The sequence below is a fragment of the Parambassis ranga genome, chromosome 14, assembly GCF_900634625.1.
Source record: "Parambassis ranga chromosome 14, fParRan2.1, whole genome shotgun sequence".
In the NCBI taxonomy this organism is placed as follows: Eukaryota; Metazoa; Chordata; class Actinopteri; family Ambassidae; genus Parambassis; species Parambassis ranga.
Genome location: NC_041034.1, coordinates 1511502 through 1531310, shown reverse-complemented (window position 1 = coordinate 1531310; position 19809 = coordinate 1511502). Strand labels below are relative to the sequence as shown.

The 19809-nt window shown below is 45.7% G+C and overlaps 1 protein-coding gene across 1 annotated transcript in view; it reads left to right on the top strand.

Annotated features, from left to right (window-relative positions):
• The window catches only part of sgcd (sarcoglycan, delta (dystrophin-associated glycoprotein)), a 90289-nt gene that overhangs the window by 10916 nt on the left and 59564 nt on the right, over window positions 1-19809 (top strand). Inside the window, exon 2 of the mRNA XM_028420993.1 lies at window positions 7738-7923. Coding sequence (XP_028276794.1) covers window positions 7738-7923 — 186 coding nt within the window. The remainder of the gene's footprint in view (window positions 1-7737; window positions 7924-19809) is intronic.

Sequence of the window (19809 nt, the reverse complement as noted above, 5' to 3'; positions counted from 1 at the left end):
GCGCTGCAAATAAACTTATTGTTGTTATTATTCTGCACCCATGCTCCCCTCCAGGCCGCTTCCACAGCAGGCGTGTGACTGTTTATGGTTCATGACACAATTATGATTAAGATGTTAGCCTCTCACAGTGAGGGGGGGGGGGGTGTCAGGAGGGAGAGAGAGCAGGGAACAGAGACAGGCAATTTAGCATCAGTGTCTCTGCTGGGATGAAGGGGCGAGCAGCACGGCGCTGACCTGTCACTGGGCTCGCTCTGATCTCAGAGGGCTCTTCTTCTTCTTCTTCTTCTTCTCTCACTCCAACACAAACACCTTCACACACACCTCAGCCTCACTCTCAGCAGCTGGGTTTCTCTGGACGGATTCATTATATGTAACGTTAACATTTATCCTGCAGCACTGGACGGATGTGTGGCAAAATAATCGTGTACAGCAGGAGTTAGTTATAGAAGCCTAAGGTTTGGTGTTTACGTCCCTACTTTCACTTTAGCATTAGATTTAGAAAAAATCCCACTAACATCTGGCTTTTCTCAGCATTCACAAGTCAGGACGACGCGCTCATGTTAGCCGGGTGTTTCCTTCATCCTGCTTCGCTGACATGTTGGTTTTTAATGCTCTAACATGCACAATCATCTCTGCATCGAAGCAGGATTTCATACAAAGTCGAGCGATCAGTTTACTAATCAGTGGATTTGGCCAGAAGCTGTTTGACAGACCGTGATAATCAGGTGAAAGTCTGATCGTCATCCTTGGTTCCGAGTGTTTTTTCCAAACAGTCGGTGCTTTTCAGCTGCAGGAACTCTGGTCTGTGGTTCTCAGGGTAGAAAGAGGAACCTACCTGGCTACGTTTATGTTCGGCCTCCCGTCAAAAGAGGAGTTATATGAGTCCTCTGCTGACAAACAGAAGGAGGAATGGTTGGAGATTAGGGCTTCTCCACATTTCTGAGCACTTCCTGTTTCCTTCCTGTTCTCTAAACTCTTCCTCTTACTCATCGCCGCCTGCCTGATTCCCTTTCTGCTGCTCGCGTCCTGACACGTCCTCATCACCGCAGGGTGCCGGTCCAGCCTCTGAGCCCTGCCAGCACCTCCTCCCCTCCCCGCTCTTCAGGTCTATTTTGTTCTGCTTTTACCGTGCTGACGTCCTCAGATTAAAAACCGTTCATGATTAAAGCGTTTAATAAAGTCCTGCAAACAGACAGCATGTTAGCTTAGTGACATTAAAGATTAAGTTACTGTAATTATGCTGGAGAAGTTCCGCCCGAGGCTCAGCAGCAGCCGAAGAAGAAGGTAGATGTGTGACGGGGATCCGTTGTGATTGGTTGGAGTGTCTGAGGTCTTGTTTTCAGCTAAATTTAGCAGACACTGATATCATTCTGGTTAGGTGGAAATCTGTTGCATGCTCGTACAGTAGTGCCTGAACAGGAGGATGCTCAGACTGACTGTCAGATAAATCCTCATGACTGCTGGATATTTGTGACATCCAAGAGTAGTTAGGGACGTGAGAACGAAGAGAAGCAAAGTTCGGTGTATTCCTTATTTTTTATGGTGTTCCAAGCCAGCTCCAAAACTGAAAACCAGACTGGACCTGATCAAAGACTCTCAGAGGTCACACAGATCCATCTCCCATGATATAAGCCCATGAGCCAGTCATTATCCTGTATGAAGGCACTGACCGTTATGGGCATGTTCTAGGAGGCGACAGCAAAGGTCCTCTACAGACATGCTAGCTGCTTCTCGCTAGCTTTCAAAGATCCTCAGCTGCTCGCTGTGTTTCCTCTTCTGTGAGGAAAACACATGATTTCATAGAACTGTTCCTTTCTGTGGTTTCCACTCTGAGCTCCAGAGCCCGGCCCATAAACACGGAGCCGGAGAAGCACACATGGATGTTTCACCTCTTCTTCTGCTGCTGAGGACAGATGTGGACGTCCGTCCAGGCTGAGAGACACAGGCTAAAGCTAAGGCTAGCTTGGCAGCGTGCACTCTTTGTGTCAGATGTATTTAGAATATTTTTGGTTTAATTAATTGATTTTTTTTTATTATACAGTAAAAATGTGTCTTTCGGGTCTCGTGCTTGTTTACATGATTAGCGCAGGCTCTCTGAAGGAAGGCTTCCCGTGTGGGGACATTCGGCTTCTTTGTTTAACTGTGTTTCATTAACACTTTGATTCTTTCACCGCTTTGTCTTTTAATTACTGTGTTTGGGGAAATTAAGCACAACAAAGGCCACTCAGATGGAACAGAGACTGTTTGTAACCTGAACAGTTCTGTGAGATGAATGAGGACGATATTTTAAACATAAACTTCAAACATCAGCAGACAGAGAGCGTGCACACACACACACACACACACACACACACCTCCCTGTTCTAATAAACACGTTTACAGCCTGCTGCAAAGGTTCTAACCTGCACTGGGATTAACGGGGAGTTAAGCAGACTCGTGTGCTGCCAAGATGGCGGCGACAGGAGCCTTAAGAGTCCTCTCGGTGGGAACTCTTCTCTTCTGGTTCAGCATATCTGACACTGACAAATTACCCCAATCATATGCTCAACAATGCCATGAATGCTAAATCTTTAAAACAGAGAGGAGGAGGGAAACCGTTTTCTACATTTGTATCACATCAAAAAAGAAAAGCGAGCCCAAAGTTACTCAGCGGGTGAAGTATTCATGATGCCCTGCAGTCAGGCCCGGCTTCACGCCGTGTCATCCAGTAACACGGCGCCTGTTCTTCTCTCTTCTTAATGTTTAATCACGGGGAAGCAGTTTGTCAGATTCTGGTTGGACCTCTCATTAAAATCTGTTTACGGTTATTCTGCGACCTTTTGGCCGTCCAGGAGCATCGGCTGAACGCGCCTCAGCCGCCGCCACCACACACGACCGTGCTGAGGAAGTGATCTCTGTGTTAATGAGGGACCAAAGGTTAGGGGTCAAACACCACACAATCATTACACAGCTGTTTAAAGCAATGGCTGTACTGGAACACTAAATGGAAGGCATTTTTCCTGTAAGAAACGTTATTTCTCCTTTACCATAAAAAACAGAAAGCCACAAATGGCCATCTTGTTGCCATCTTGGCAGCACCTGAGCCTGCACAGTGAAACCTTTGTACCGGCTGTAAACATGTTTATTTCTGCTGTAAAGTTTTATTTCACGGTGCTGCTGTGAGGATAGTCTGTCTGTTGGAGCTCAACGTGCAGGTTGTTTTGTTCCTATTCTCAGTCATGGATTTTTCTTCTTGGTCTAGATCCTCCTCGCATGTTGACGTACGTCATAACCTGTGATTGCCTGTGATTCAGTAAATGAAAAAATCTGCACGCATCAAAGTCGACGTCGTATCAGATCCACGCCGCATAGTGTGTCATGCAATGGTCTAATAAGGTGGATAAAAATCGCACAGTGTAGAGAGGCCATTAGAGCAGAGGTTCCCAGACTGAGGTGTGCAGATGAATGTCCCGTCAGTTCCACCTGAAAGTCTGCCTTCAGTCGTTTCAGTCGGCCTGACTCACAGCTCCAGAAGGTCACCTGACAGGAAGTCATGATTATAAGCTGGTACTCCATTGGACCAGTGACACAGTTCTCATATGTCCAGTCTGTTCTGTGCAGAACATTATGTTCTATCATCCTAATAAGTCATTTGAATCTGCAGTAGTATTACACTACTGAAAGATTAAGACATTAGCTGGATATGTTTTGCATGTTTTATGAGGCCAGTGGGTCTCGGGTCGTCTTCTGAGCGGGGCTGTTTTCGGAGGCAGCCTCAGCCTCAGCGCTGCTCTGTTGTTGTTGTGTTGTGTTGTTGAGGATCTAGAGCTTCAATAAATAAGAAGGATTTCTCGAGGAGCTCCCTGGATGAAGGAACAGGACACTCAGTGGCTGTGGAGCCTGAGAGCGCCTTGTAATGGCACAATAAAAACAAAGAAACACTGTAAAAAATCATATTGTCGAAACAACATTAATTGTGAGCCATTAGCATGTTGTAGCGTCTCTGGCTGCTGCAGGTAGTCTTCATGGTGACGTTCCGTTTCCTTTACCCACACGCTGCCGTGGCCAACAAACTGCCCCTGGCTGTCGGCCATTTTGTGTATTTTGGAGGCGTGTGAGCTCCAATAATGGCGATTCCATTGGCAGCCACCGGCGCCGGGCCCTGGTACCGATCCACATGTTGTCTATAAAAGTCCTAATGGCTGAGCTGCCTGGATATTTGGCAGCAGGAGTGACCAATAACATTTTGTAAAACCTCATTTCTGCCTCTAATCAGGGACAGACTTTGTTTTTGGACCGCCGGGTTTTCTTCGGGCTCTCTGAATGAATAGCTGGCTGAACGAGCGGCACCGTCGGAACGAGACTCAAAGGCCAATGATTTGATTTGCCTCCAATTTGCCACTTATTTTCTTCCTCCCTGCCTCTTCAGCTTCACTTTCTTAACACACACACACACACACACACACACACACCTCCACTCTTATGAGAGTGGCCATTATTTAGCTTCTAACCGAGCCCCATTCTGCTTTCTCAGTCAGCCTGTAGAGTTTATTGGAAAGCTATCAGTACTCTGTGTGCATGGATGGAGAGAGTGTGTGTAGAGCGCACTTATATTTCATTACTGCACTACATTTATTTGATTTGTGGAACACTTTGAGAGCTGAGTAAGATCCACACTCATATACTGTATATGTATGTGAGTGCAGTCTGCAAAACTTTGAAAACTATTAGTGGTTCTTGAAAGGTGTTCACAGCCGTCAAACTCGACCACAGACTGTGTGTAGAGGAGGACGAACCCTCTGTGATGTCGTGCATCAGGTGGATCCTCCTTTTGTGGCCCAGTATCTCCCAGGATTCATAGCGTGCTGGCAACAGCTACAGGGTACTTTTAGCAGCAGGCTCCCCGAACTTTAGTGAACATTAATGTCAGACGAGTAACGTTCTACATGTAAGTACCAACTGCCGGTTGCTAGGCAACAGGAGTAGCACACCTACCATGATAAACAGGAAGTCTTCCACAACCTGGAACATCCATTTTTATAGCTGCTGCTGGTAACGCCATCGTAGTATTACAGAGTTTATGTCCAGCCACCAGGGGGCGAACCAGATGTTTCGGTCTCACTCTTGTTCATCATTATTTATAGTCTTTCAGATGTTGATGTTGCTGCTTGTGCGACTTGTGTTGAGTTTGTCTGAATCATATTTGGAGTGTTCATGAGGGTCCTTCTCTGGACAGCTGGGTGTCAACACGAATGTTCAGTTTGTTGTCTTACAGCCACATGTTCACCCTGGAGGATCGGCGGGTGATCTCACAGTTTAGCAGGAGTCCCCTGAGCTGGAGTGTTTATCTCAGAAACGATGACAATCAGCCAAAAGTATCCCCGGCTGTTTGATCAGCTCTTTGGCATTGTCCTCACAGAACGCCGCCGCCTCTGAGCTGGGATTAATATCACAGCCTGGTCCTGCATCACACTTTGTTCTCTGCAAGCACCTGCTGCAGAACAAACCGCTGTCCCGTCCAATCAGCCGTCACCTGAACCGGGTCCAGCTCGGCTGACGTTTGTTTACACCGAGGCTTCTGATTATGAGAAACCGCACAGACAGACCGACAGACAGTTTTTCCATTTCCTCTCTGCAGATGAGTCCCCCCCTCCTCCCCCTCTTCTCAGTAAAACGTGGAGCAGGAAATCGAAAACGTCCCGACACACAGCGTGTTGAATCTCAGAGATGTGAGAAGAAAAACTAAATGGATGTCTAACATTTGTAATCCTGCACGCCCTGCACCTAAAACAACTAGAATCCTGCAGGAAGGCTGATTTGTGTCAATATGATCTATCATAACCCACAACAGAGGTGCCACTGAGAACATAAACTCTGATCCTGACATTTCAGCTCTGTTTTAGGCTGCTGTGTCTCTGTATGCTAAGCTAAAGCATTTTCTATTGAAACAGTCCAAACTGTGGAATCTGAAGTTGTCGATTTTCTGCACCTGTGGCCTTTTTCTCGTCACGATTTACGTACAGATGATGAAACAAACAACAGAGTGGAGTTGAAGCAGCCTGTAGGGGGCCCCGATGAGCTCATGTGTGCACCTGTTTATCCCGGAGATGGACAAACGGGGTCAGTGGTGAGATTTTTCTCTTCCCCCTCTCAGCTCAGGCATCACACAGATCCCTCCTCATTTCTCTGAATCTGCCTTCAAACAAAAATGAAAATCCGACCGTACACGATGAGATTTTCCTCCTCCTCTTTTTTTGCTGACTGGCACGGTGGAGCCTCCTCTGTAGCTTTCAGCGCCGTCTCACCGGGGCCCCTGTCTTGTGCCATTTGTTTCAGTTAGCTGGTAATGTGTGCGGTTGTCAAAAGCGATTGGCTCTGCCGGCGTGAGGCGCGCACTCCAAAACGCAGCGGACAGTAAATTGTATTTTTCCACAGAGTTATTAGGCCATTATTATGGCGCTTGAAGTGAACAACGCCTCCCCGTCTTCACAGGCAGACAATTAGAATCATCATTAATCGCCACTATCAGCACATCAGAGGGGCAGAGGGGGGATAATGGAGTTATAGACCACTTATGGGGTAATCAATCAATGCGATCGCTAACTGAACGGTGCCAGGGCTGAGCGGCCGGTCAGCGGCTTCACACACAGTGTGTGTGAGAGGAATGTTTATGGCATGTTATTGTGCTAACGTCCGTCCCATCGCTCCTCTTGAGGTCATTTTCCACGCCGGCTCCGCAGAGCGCCATCACAGGCGGAGAGCCTGAACACATAAAGGCCAGATTAGAATAAATGATTGCTGTTATTGCTTTTCCTTGAGCGGAGCTGCTGGAACGTTTAGCAGCTAAACAGCCTGATATTTTTCTCAGGAGATGGTGAAGACCAAGCAGGAGCTCAGACAGGACTCAGACCGGACCTTGATGCTGCTGGCGTCATGTCAGGGCTGCTCACAGCCACCGATTGTAAAACAACAGGCTGTGTGCGCACGAGGCTTTTAATAAAATGTGAAAAACATGTTCGAAAATCTGCCTAAACTTTGCAAAGTCTGCATCCATAAAGGCAACTACGTGCTCACATATTGATTTCTAAAGTTATATGTGAGTTATTTTGGAGGATGAAGCATCTTTTATTATTTTTGTCTCATCTCAGGCTGTCAAAGGTCATTTTCTCATAAAAACAACTCGTTATCTTCTTATCTGAATTATTTATCTGCTCATCTGAAGATACGATGGGGACATTTCTGGTGCTAATGACCACATTTATCTAATTATCTCAAGGTACATTTTCTAATGATAATGAATTTAATTTAGATTGTTATTTCGGGATAACAACATGACGTCTGCTGTTAGATTTTACAGAGAGCTTGTTTTCTGAACAGTCCTGGCTGCTTCGTGGTTTATTCTGTTGGAATAACAGTGCAAACTTTCGCCTCACTCCTCCTGACTGCTCTGCTCTTATCACCTGAGGAAAACAAAGCTCAGCTTCTTCTGACGCCTTCATTTATGTCTGTGATGGAATGTCAGAGCTGTTTATTTGTAGAATGCCTGCACACATTTCCTCACGTTTGCTGTTAATTTGACATTTTGAGGCTTGACTTCTTGTGAAAATGAAGTTTTATTTCATCAGATAACCACAGAGAACTGTAAAACAGCCGGTGTAGATGATGTCAGGATGAATGAGTGTCGTGACTTGTTGCCGTCGGTGCTGCCCGCTCCTCGCCGCCTCCTCACCGCCTCCTCTCTCTCTCCTCTGTTCTCAGATGACCCAGGAACAGTGCACTCATAGGAACAATGTCCAGAGTTCAGAGAAACCACAAGTGTACAAAGTGGGAATATATGGCTGGAGGAAACGCTGCCTTTACTTCTTCGTCCTGCTGCTGATGATCCTGATCCTCATCAACCTGGCACTCACGATCTGGATCCTGAAGGTCATGAACTTCACCATAGTAAGTCGCACTTTTTTCACTTGCTGCTAATGTGTTTCTGTGAACCCGTCTCTGATTAATATTTGAGTCTGATTTTCCTGGATTATTAATCCAAAATTCGCTCAGAGGTCACATCTACGCTCACACCATGTCCCTGGTACACTTGTGTAGTAGTACACTTGTGGTGTGTTGGCTGTAGATGAAGTGTGAGCGTGTCTGCAGGAAGCGTGACGACCGTTGTGCTTGTGTTTATAAGGAAGCTCCACGTTGAAATTTCCCCTCATGATCCGCTGCAGAAAATAACTCTGTGATTTACAGCTGCATTCCTCCGCCACTCATCTTTGTCCTGGAAAAAAAAACAATCACAAAACAATTTGTTCTCTCCACACGGAGCGCATTTAAGACCTAAAGAATACACTCTAAAGCTGTCACCCTCCTGCTTCTCTCTGAGCAACGACCTGCTGCATCAAACTACACAGAAAATGCTGCTCAGAGGTTGTTTTCATGCTGCTCGTCCCACGCATCTAATTTGGTCAGCAGTGTTTGAATTATTTCAGCGTATGCAGATGATGTTGTAGTGTTTGCATCATTGTAGGTTCATGATCTGCAGATTGATAACACATGATAACACATTTAAACTTTGAGGGACCTCAAAATGCTTAATTGTGATAAATACAGTGGTCCCTCGCTACAGCGCGGTTCACCTTTTGCGGCCTCTCGGTTTCGCTGTTTTTTTTAGTGCAATTGTGCATGTTGCACCGTCTTCTGTGTCCTGATTGTCTGTAGACCATTGTCAATCAGTCTCCTCTGTGCCGTGTCTCCTGTTCGGTACAGAATGCGTTCAGCTTGCCAGGTTTACATAAATCTTCGATCGCTAGCAGTGTGCTGAACTATAATACTATAATACTGTGATATGTTTCTACGAAGGTTTGAACTCTAAATGTTTAAACAAGAGAGAAAAGTGCGAGAATGTTCATGCCTGTTGGACAAAAAGTCAAAAAACAAAACGTCCAAATAGCCTGAACACATGGGCTATGTGTTCATGTGTACTATTAGGCAATGTTTACATTTGTAACACAGTCTCATATACACGTTAGCATTGTTGTGATACATCAGTTACTACTGGCTAAAACTCAGACTGTTGGACATAACGCTTCAGTTTGTATCATGATTGATACAGTCAGTATTTTGCTGATGATAACGTTACTAAGAAACAAGCAGAGGTTCAGGTTTATCCCACTTTGTCCCAACGTTGTCAATGGCAACTGAGAAGTTAGGTTGGAATCTGCGGGGGGTGACGTTAGCATGCTAAGATTCAGACAGCTAGCTGTGACTTCGCTACGTTGCATGGATTGGTACTTTGTAATGTTATAACATCAAGCTAGCCAAGTATCGATGAATGAGACGCTGTTTTCTGCTCACTGACGCTTTAGGAAGAGTTGATTCTATGAATCCTTTGTCTCCAGTTGTTAGCATTCCTTCCTGCCCCTCCTGTGTTTCTTTTAGTCTCTCTGCTGTGATGAGTCAGTTTCAGACGCAGGATACAGCACATACAAACACACACGGTGGCTGCGGTGAATAAAACATGAGGTTTGTTTCTCGGCAGGACTTCAATATGAGCTCTCCATAAATCTGAGGCAGCTTGTTCTGATGTTTTAATGCATCTGCCCGCTGATTATAGAGAAAGGAAAAGATATGAAATAAAATTAGAGTAAACCTTCTGAAGTGGCATTTAGGAGGGGCTCAGTTTGAAGCAGCTCGTGTTGTTCTGCTAATTATTAGATATGACACATCTCAGTAACTGTTTTAATAATTAATAAACTGTTTCACGTCTTTTAATTTGAGTCCTCTGTGAGACAAACCATAGTGAGTGCATATATTTCTGCCTTTGGTTTGAGGATGGAGGCAGAAATGTGAGCATCGCCTGGACAAATGAAACCAGAACCGCCTCCATGTCATGAGCCCGTCTGAAGGAAACGCCGGCTTGAATGCTGAGTGTGTTGTGAGCGCACATAATAAACTTTACTTCATTCTGAGAGCAGCTCCCGCTTCACATTCATGGCTGCGACCTTGCCAAATTTCCTGTTGAAATCTGTAGTCAACAAACCACCGAACATGAATAAACAGGGAGCTTCTGAGGAGCTGCTGAGTGCTGGTGGTTTGACTGGAGAGGGGAAGGTCAGACCCCCCACCCTCCTCTGTGGGTCCTGCAGCACTGGCCTCAGTCTGCTCCCCCCTGGGACTCTGGCAGGAGGCGGCTGGTCCCTCATGTTCATTAATGTCTGCATGGCAGCAGTGATGCCAGCTTTGTGTCCTCTACCATAACATCTGTTTGCATAAACACAACATGTAAACCCAACGAAATATCAACATCTATAAATATACGCACCACATCTTCTGTCTGAACACATTTTGAGACAATTCAAACTCAGCTTTATTCATACAGCACCTTTTACACTCAAAATTGTCTCTGTAAGCGCTTCACAGAGACCGACAGCCTGAAGCAAGCAGACAGAGTCGGGAACAACTCCCTTTAACTGGAATAAACCTTGCAGGACCCGGCTCATGAGGAGAACCTTCCTGCTAACAGTCACATTTTAAACCACACTGTATTTTTTAATAATTGTGGGACCAAAAGCATTGTGTACCTGATAAAATGTCTCCAGATTGCTGGATTTCTAACACATGATCCATCTTTTAACAAGCAGAAAAGTTCTTGACCTGCACTTCCTTCAATCTCCACTTGAGGGCTGGCTCTAAAACTGAGTCCATCCCCATGGTGACTATTCATGTCCCTTTTATTCAGACTTCTGCATGAGTAAAGGTGTGACAACATGAGTAATGTTACATGCCCTTAAATGACACTTGGATTAACCAGTAGATTAGGACACTGCCACCAAGGCGGAACATTATATTCTGGTGATTTAAGTCAATCACATCAGTATTCTGAGCTGTGGATGGAACAATCTGAACAGAACAGACCAGAGAAAGATGTTTTGGACGAGGTGGGGAGCAGACGGCTCCTGAGGGAGGACTCACTGTGACTTATTGTGTTCCTGGTCCAGGTGGGAATCCAGGTCAGGCAGGGTTCAGACAATCAAGAGCTGAACTGAACTGTTAACAGCGCTGTGGTCTCTCCTCCTCCTCCTTCTCCCTGCAGGCGGCCTGGATCACTGGTTCTGAAGGAGTCGGACAGTCGGGCAGCTCATACATCATCCACCCGCTAAATTCTAAATCATAATCTCAATGTTTTTTTTTATTACGGTGGCTCTAATCCTCATCTGTAGGAGCTGCAGAGCTCATGTCATCCAGCCCCACAGAGCCGCCTCCTCCTCATTGGTCGGTTTCTTGTGTGTGGTGTTTGTGCAGGACGGACGGTGGCGCCCGGGGGGGTGGGGGGGACAGCGTTGTGTTTGACAACTTAATGAAAGCCTTAGATGAAGGTGGTAGCTCATAATTAGGTGCCGTCTTAATTGGGAGCATTTTAACTCCTTATTTTAAATTGATGGTGATTCTATTAACTTTTAATAACTTCAACGACCTCGAGCGCTCACAGACTCTGACCCTGAGAAAAGTACGTCTGCGAGGAAAATCAATAAAGGTTTACCACAGACTGTAATTAATCAATTCACAGAAGAGCGGTCTTTTTATATAATCTCATACTACGATATTTCAGATTAAGGTCTTAACCTGTTCTGTCTTTAATTTTTTTAATGTCAATCTAATTACATCTTTGGTGTCAGAAGGTCACAGCTTAAGACCATACAGGAACTTTTTTTTTACACTGAGCAGCAACTTCCTGTCTCAATCCTAAAAGAGGCAATATCGCCCAGCCCTACACTGAAGGTTGCGTTGTTTGGAAGGGCCGGTGGCGGCCATCTTTATTTGAAGACACATCATCTGAAACTTTCTAATCTCACAGTCTTTATTTTGAAAAGCTAGTCTAGTGAAATCTAGTGAACATCCTGGATTATCTCCTTTACCGACAGAGAACATAAGACAAACAGCAGCTTTCCCTGACCCTGTTAATTACCTGACTGTCCTCAGTGTGTGTCTGTCTGTGTGCGTGTGTGTGTGCTTCAGAGCAGTGCTCCCAGCTGTTGACCCGCACTAATGTGTTTTTTGAGGAGGCGTTTGTCGAGCGTGGAGCTCTCGAGTTGACACACATTCTCATAATAGCTGAAAGCACAAGTGGAGAGCGTGGCTCCATCCCTGGATGGATGAGATGTCTCAGCAGCTGATGCTCTGCGTGCTTCTTCAGGCAGGAGGCTGCACAAAACAAAAACACAGTGATGCTGGAAACCAAAACCAGATCAATGAGAGGAATCAGAGGTGAGTCCGTGGGTTCCAGACCAAGTCCTCGTTCAGCAGGTCAGAGCTTATATGAAGGTTTCTGGCAGCCTTACGATGACCCACACTGTGATATAACCAGCTGTACAAGCAGCAAGATAACCTCAGAGCTGCCGAGATGTTTAATCTGAGAGAGGAGCCTCTTTATGGCTCACACACACACACACACACAGCCTGTGAGTTAAATCCGGCCTGTCACATAAAGAGCTGTGCTGCTTGTTGTTGTGCTGCTTTATGGGACACAGTGATGCGGCGCAGTGGCAGCTGGAGAGTCTTCAGTCAGCCTCACACACACTGTTGTTTTCCATTAACCTCCAGGTGAGGCTGTTTAAGGTGTCCTGGAAGCAGATTATTATATTTCTCTGCACTGGCTGACGTCTCCGCCTCATTCACTTATTCAATGCACTCCTCCCTAATAAACAGCGCTTTACTGGAGAGAGCGGGAAATTGACTCCTCACACTCCTGAATGTAATCATCGCTTTGTGTCTCACACAAGTTTGGATTACACACACATGTCGTCGTTGCTGTGCGCCTGCCATGGACGTTCCACTGTACTTCATTTCCTGCCATTACTTATATATACAGAAGGACAATGCAGCGTGAGGACATAACATCTGACTTACAGGAGGAAAGAGACGCCATGTTTGAACCAGTCTAATTTACTTAATTTCCCCACAGAGATTAATAAAGTTAATCTTAATCTTAATCTTAATGAAATATATCTATACTGTAGCCAGCCACCAGGGGGGCGATCCAGATGTTTTGGCCTCACTACAGTCTGTGTTTAGCCATTAAAATGGTTAGGGTAAATCAAAACAGCCTCTTACATATTTTCCAATGCTTTAGATTCCTGTTGGCATTCTCACATGATAGCGCTAGCTAGCACATGTGTGGCTAACTGTTAAAATTATCAAAGCATTTGCAACAAATAGAATAGAATCTATTTCTATCTATTTCTATCTATCTCGCACTCTCCACGTTTCCAGTGGGAGTCGCAGCCGCCGCCTCCCCTATGGTCTAACGTCCTCTGTCCCCCATTACCGGCACGAGCAGGTCAAACCGGGACCCAGATTTCATTCTTGGGGGCGCTGCAGAGCCATACGGCCATGCCCACGGCAAATTTTTGCCACGGGGGACAATTTTGGGGACAGCTTGGTGACTTTTTGAGGTCGTCCAGGGGGCCGCTGCGAGTCGGCGGATAATCATACTAATAATAATAATTCCTTCAGTTACAACAGGGCTCCTGCACGTTTCGTGCTCGGGCCCTAATGAAACATCGATTTGAACTTCAAAAAATTCTTCAAAAAAACCTGTAGATAATAAATTTACAGTAATTTTGCAGTCATCATGTAGTGAAGCTCTGACATTGTGACAGTGTTAATGCAAAGCCTGAAAGATAAGATATAGAAACACCGTCAGGAGCTTTATGGATGGATCGCTGGCTTCCCTTCACATCTTATGAGCATCAAATCTCTTTCTGAAGATAAAATCATCAGCAGTCAATCTTTATCGACTTCCAGGAGGCACCGTTTTCCCAAAATGTCTTTGAATTCTTCACGTCCGACTGCTTTCCTCCCACAAACCTGTGCAATTACAAGTATTTTGCAGACAGAGAGACGCTACAGTAGCAGCCCATTTTCTCTGAGCAGACAGCGGCTCACTTGTGCAGCACTGGGACACTGACTAGATAAAGATCCCTGGGTGTGCTGAGGATTGTTGGTGACGCTGACAGGAGAAAGAGCAGTAATTTTCCCTCTGATTGCAGCCCGCCGTCCTCCGAGCAGCATTGATAAGCTTTACTCTCAGCGAAGAAAGGGGGCGGGGTGGAGAGGAACAAAGAGATGATGAGGAGGAGGAGGAGGATGACTGATACTTTAAAGTGAAAATGATAATATTCTTATTTTTCCGCTGGCTGTTAGTCTGTTATATCACCATGATAATACAGGTGTGTGATGATGCTGTCACTGCCTGCTGCTGGGTGTTTACACAGCTGCCTCCCCATTGATCCCATTGATCCTGAAGAAAACATCATAAAGTTACACACACTTTCTAACCACTGAATACTTTTTATGATATTTTCAAATTTGCCTGCCTCTGATTTCATCATTTCAACACTGGTAATTGTGGGAGTAAAGCATGTTTTTACCAAAAATGAATCATTTAAAATGTGAAATGTCTGCCAGCGCTCTCATGCAGCACTGTAAAAAGTGAAACAGTTTTTCACGTATAGATAGATACATTTGAACATGTGATGTCTCATTCTAACGGCTGGAAGTGTATGACAGTATAAGTATGAGTCTTTCTGAAATTCAGGTGACAGAAAAGTGGGAGAACAGGTGTAAAGGATTAGAAGAGCCTCTGGGCTCTCAGCTCCTTCGGTTCTTCTTCATTCACGTCCAGCCTCGTCCCCCCTGAATTAGTCCCAGGCTGCATCTGAACAGCTCGCTTTTGCCACTGAATGCAGAATCGGCTGCCGGCGGCGTTAAAGCCCGTCCTGTTGATGAGATCAGACTTACTGGCTCTTATTGGGGACAATTAAACCTCAGTATCTCCAGCAGCCTTTACTGAAAGGTCAACAGACAGAGGGACGGAAGAAAGAGCCCGGAGAGTGAGGAAAGGTCGACTCCACACCTTCAGCCGCTTGCTTCCACGTGTCCTCCATTGTGTGGAGGGAAATGGAGGGGCGAGTGGGGGGGGGGGGGGTGACCGCGGTGCTGTTTGGATCCGTGAAGCTGAAGATGCTAATTATATTTGAGGCAGGTTCATTCGGCACTCGGGGGATGACTAATAAAACCAAACTTCAAGATTTTATAGCCCCTAATGGGAAAATTAGCTTTGAGCAAGGCATCCAACAAACTGCATAATTACACAACATGAAGGGATTAAAACACAGAAACATACTGAGACGACAGGACGAGCCGCAGCTCAGCGGCGAGGGAAAAATCTGTGAAAACATCCAGTGAAAGAAGTGATGAGAGTGAATATACAGGAGGAGGACCTGGATCTGAGCGTCCTGCTTCCTGCTGGTCCAAACATACGCTGACATATTTCAGGTGCCCACACAGCCTGGACCCCCTCTGCATCAGTATTCATGTGTGGAAGGCGTCCTGCTTTAGCTGCTATCCAAACACTGGCAGCTCTGTTTGCTCTCACACCTTTCATACTTCCAGAAATAAACTGGAAGAAATGCACTGATGTGATGTCATCCTCGCAGCAGACTGTCCGCACAGTACGACCCGGCTGTGCAGAGATCTGAGGGTTTTTATCCGAATTTCTGATCAGCCGGATCAGATGGGACGGACCTGGCAGTGAGGGTGCACATGGGCGGCCCATAATTCACAGCTGCCTGCAGATTTACCAGGATGAAGGGGGAGTAATGAGCCTTGTGGGAGGACCGTGTGCATATAAATGTGAATTTTCCTTAATTAACTACTGTAGGCCTCCATAAAAAGCCCGCACAGCCTGTAAAGACTGTGGTGGGCGGCGCCATTGATTAACTGTGTTCTGATCGATCAGCAGGTCAACAAGGGAAAAAAAAATGCTTCTCCTGTGACTAGCACTGACGTGTGGAATTCAGCCTTAGCTTGGTTGATTAGCTAGTTGTGAATTAGCAAAGCTAACAGGAGATACTGTCCTATGTGTTTGCTCACTGGATTAGTAATTGACTCATCGATCGGGCTGAATGTGTTAATTTGATTCTATGGTTCAAACTGGTTCGATTCTGACTGGGGCCTCTCTGTGGGGTGTTTGCAGTTCTCCCTGGGCCTGCGTGGGTTCTCTCCGGGTCAATTGGTGACTGTAAAGTACCCGTAGGTGTGAGTGTGAGTGTGAATGGTTGTCTGTCTCTGTTGCCCTGCGATGGACCGGTGACCCGTCCAGGGTGCACCCCGCCTCTCACCCATAGTTAGATGGGATAGGCTCCACCCCCCCGTGACCCTGCACTGCAGGACAAAGCGGGTTAATGCATGATGGATGGATGGATGGCTCAAACTGAGATAATTAGCTAATACAAAATGTAGCATCTAGCATTAGCTTGGTTAAACGACAGCAGGCTAATGAACCAAACCAAGTAGCTGTTTCCAGTTTCACTATTATCTCAGTTTACCTGGACTCTTACACAGTCGATGATTTTTGAGGTTATTTTCTTTGTAATAGTTTTACCTGCCATCACCCCTCTCTTACAGTATTACAGTCTTTACACTGTTTTCTTCATCACAGTTACACACAGACACACAAGCAACCCACTGACTGGTTAAAACTCTACCAGTCTGTTATAGGGTTAACGTGAGTGACAGAGAACCACTAAAACTAAGGAGATTATTACAGTAGAGAGAACCTATAGAGCACAGTTAATGCTAACATTAGCATCACCATGTTGTCATTATTCAACTACTGCTCCAATTTAAAAATATTAAAACGTTTACTTTTAGAATTAAGTCGCCCACTCAATGAGCCACAGCTCTGAGTCTGCTTCCTGGTCAAACTCCAGAACCATCTGACCCTTTTTAAAAGTTTTACAGAGGAATCCGAGTTCGCTGATATTCAGTCAATGTTGTGGTGCCACAAATAAACTCCCATCATCACAAGAAAAAGTGAGTTCTGGCAGATAATTACCGTCTTGGTGTTTGATCACTTACAAAACGCACACACACATAAAAAGGCTGAAATACTCGGCTAATGAGGCATCAAGTGTCTATTGTGAGAGATGAAATGATTGTGACAAGAAGGTTATTAGTCTGAGGCTCGGACAGCAGCTCTGCGCCACATTAATTAAAACTGCTGACATACCCTTGAGCAAGGTCCTTCACACAGCCAGTTAACCTGGAGCGCGGCGGGTCAGGACGTCTTCCAGCAGAATGAGAAGCAGTTTGCCTCCACTTGTTTTTCTGACTTAGTTTACTGACAATTAAACAGCGTTTGAAATCTCACTATGACGCCAAGACAATAAACTCAATAACACAACATGTTGGAAAAATGAATATAGGATTAGTAGAATTACAAGTTTTGCCAGTTTTTAGCGGATGTTTTGGTTCATTTCTGACCTGACTCGTTTTTCTGTTTGGTTAAAGGTCGGGGAGGAGATTTCAGTCTGATGCACTTTTTGTTAAATTAGTGTAACTTCTCTTTACAATCCGATAGCAACCGATTAGTTCGGCAGTTTCGCTTTAAAACGAAGAATATGAATCATCTGTGGAAGCTATAAAACACTAAAAACATCAGCCAATCCTCCGGGTGGACCCTGCGCGGAGTATTGGCTGGTTGTCACTCTCTTCCTGCTCTGCACTCACCAGAGAGGTACGTGCATGATGGCCGAAGTCACAGACTGGTTGGGAGGCGTGGCTTCGGGGTGAGCTCCGAGAGAAAGGGGCGTGTGTTTACTTTCAAAATCTGGCTGACTCTCACTGAGTTTTCAAAATCTCCTACCCTACCTTTAAGTTCTTTAAGCTCCATCCATCGCTATCTCAACCTTATGCCTGATTAATCTACATTCAGGCAAAGAAGTAGAGCTTCAGACTGTGATCCTGCTGTACAGTCGACCCCACACCCTCAAGTGGCCATCTTAAGAATTGCAGTTGTCGTTTGTCTATCATCTTCTTAGCTACCATGACGATGAGTCCCACCCTGATGTGCAGATTTCACATGCACAGCAGGAATGCTGATTTTTAGTGTAGTCCAACCAGGAAGTTAGCATTAACCCATTCATACCTGCATCACATGACCACAGAAGCGTGAAAACACCGATAGAGTCATCACCTTATAAAACTGGAAGAACTTTTTCTGTATGTACCAGACAAAGCTCACCTCAGGCTCTCCGTCTCTCTCAGGTCTGTTAATGATCTGGATTGCATCAGCACCGCTCTTTGAAGCCGTCAGCAGCATTTGATGAAGACATTTTATCTGTCTGGCACATTCTGTACGACCCGTCTGACCTCAGGCTACATCACTGATTATCCTCCATTTAACTAAAGTCCTGTTTCATTTATGAGGAGGAAGAAAAACATGATGGCATGAGGTGGAGGGGGAAATGGGACACAGAGCAGAGAGGGGAGAGGGTTCAGAGAGAAGGAACCTGGAAGGAAAGCGGGAGGTTATACAACAAGCACAAGGTCAGAGTCTGTTTGAAGTAACGCCGGACTCCCAGAGGACCATCGGCCTCTGTGTGTTTCAGGGTTTTCAGCAGCGCTTTATAGTCAGGGCGGTCCACCTTGACTGGGGGAGTGCATCCACGCATGCATACAGTAAAATAAGTGTTGGTTAAATATGTTACTGCTCCATCTATCACCTGTTGCTACGGCAACAACTTTTTTATCGAGTAGACGCTAATTATCTGGAAACTGGAGAGCAAAGAGCCGTGTGCAGCTCCAGGGACGAGCGATGATGCTCGTGGTTAACCCTGTCACACAACAGCAGAGGTTCCGTGCAGACCCAGAGCTCTCGGTCTTCCTTGCTGAGCTGCAGCTTTGTTGTTTAACTCCGTACCGTACATTTAATTCCTGCCGCTAACAAACAACGAGCACATGACCTCTTTCTCGCTCACGCCCTCCCAGGTGTGCGTACGCACACACACACACACACACACACACACACACTGCCCGGTTTCTTCGGTTAGTTTCTTATCAAAGGCTACTGATGTGTTGTAGTTTCCTGCTATGTTTGATGAATGCATGTGGTTTTCTGTAGTGTACAGTAATGGAATGAAAATTATCTCCTGTAGTTCAACACATCATCACACATGGTCTTCTACGACATTAAAAAGGACCATATGTTTAAAAAGACACAGATCTCTAGACAAGGAAAAAAACTACTTTCAAAATAAAAGCACAGAGCTCCAAGTAGTTTTGTTGCTTTTGACTTGAAGTTGTGACTCAAAGTGATAGAAGTGACACAAAGGCCTCCTGATGAGGACTTTCTATGGACGTTTCAGGAAGTGCTCTGGTGTACAGTCAGAAAGGATCCTGTGTGATTCCACGCAGATAAACGCCGTCTGTCTTTGAGCCGCTGTGAGGATCAATATTGACATCGACCGATCCGGCCGCTATTATGTCCACCTTGGCAGGAAGGGCCGTGGGTCTTTGTGCTGCGCTCGGCGGGCGGTCCCGACAGAGGGAACCGTCGATGACAGAATGTTCCATCAGTTTGTGCCCGTCATGCTGAGAGACAGAATGTCTGACAGGGAGACAGGCAGCTGTCCTCAGACTCAAGCCTCCATCCCACTCATGCTCACACATCGTTATCAAAAAGGAAACGTGGCGTCATAGCAGATGATATGAGCACGCTGTTACTGCTCAGTAACTGGAGACTAGAAAGATGAACCTGTTTTAGTTTCCTAAATGTAAAAAAGAGTGACGCGTAGTTATCGGTCCTGAAAGGTAGCCACAGAATACAACTTCCTGGTCTCCAGATAAGTGGATTCTCCAGTTTTATGTGGGCAATATGGGCTCTTTCTTGGTTATGTTGTATCGATACAACACAGAGGTGTATGGGAACCGGCTCGCTTTTGTAGCCACCCTCAAGTGGCCCATGGAAGAACTGCACGTTTTTGTTGAGTCCATGTT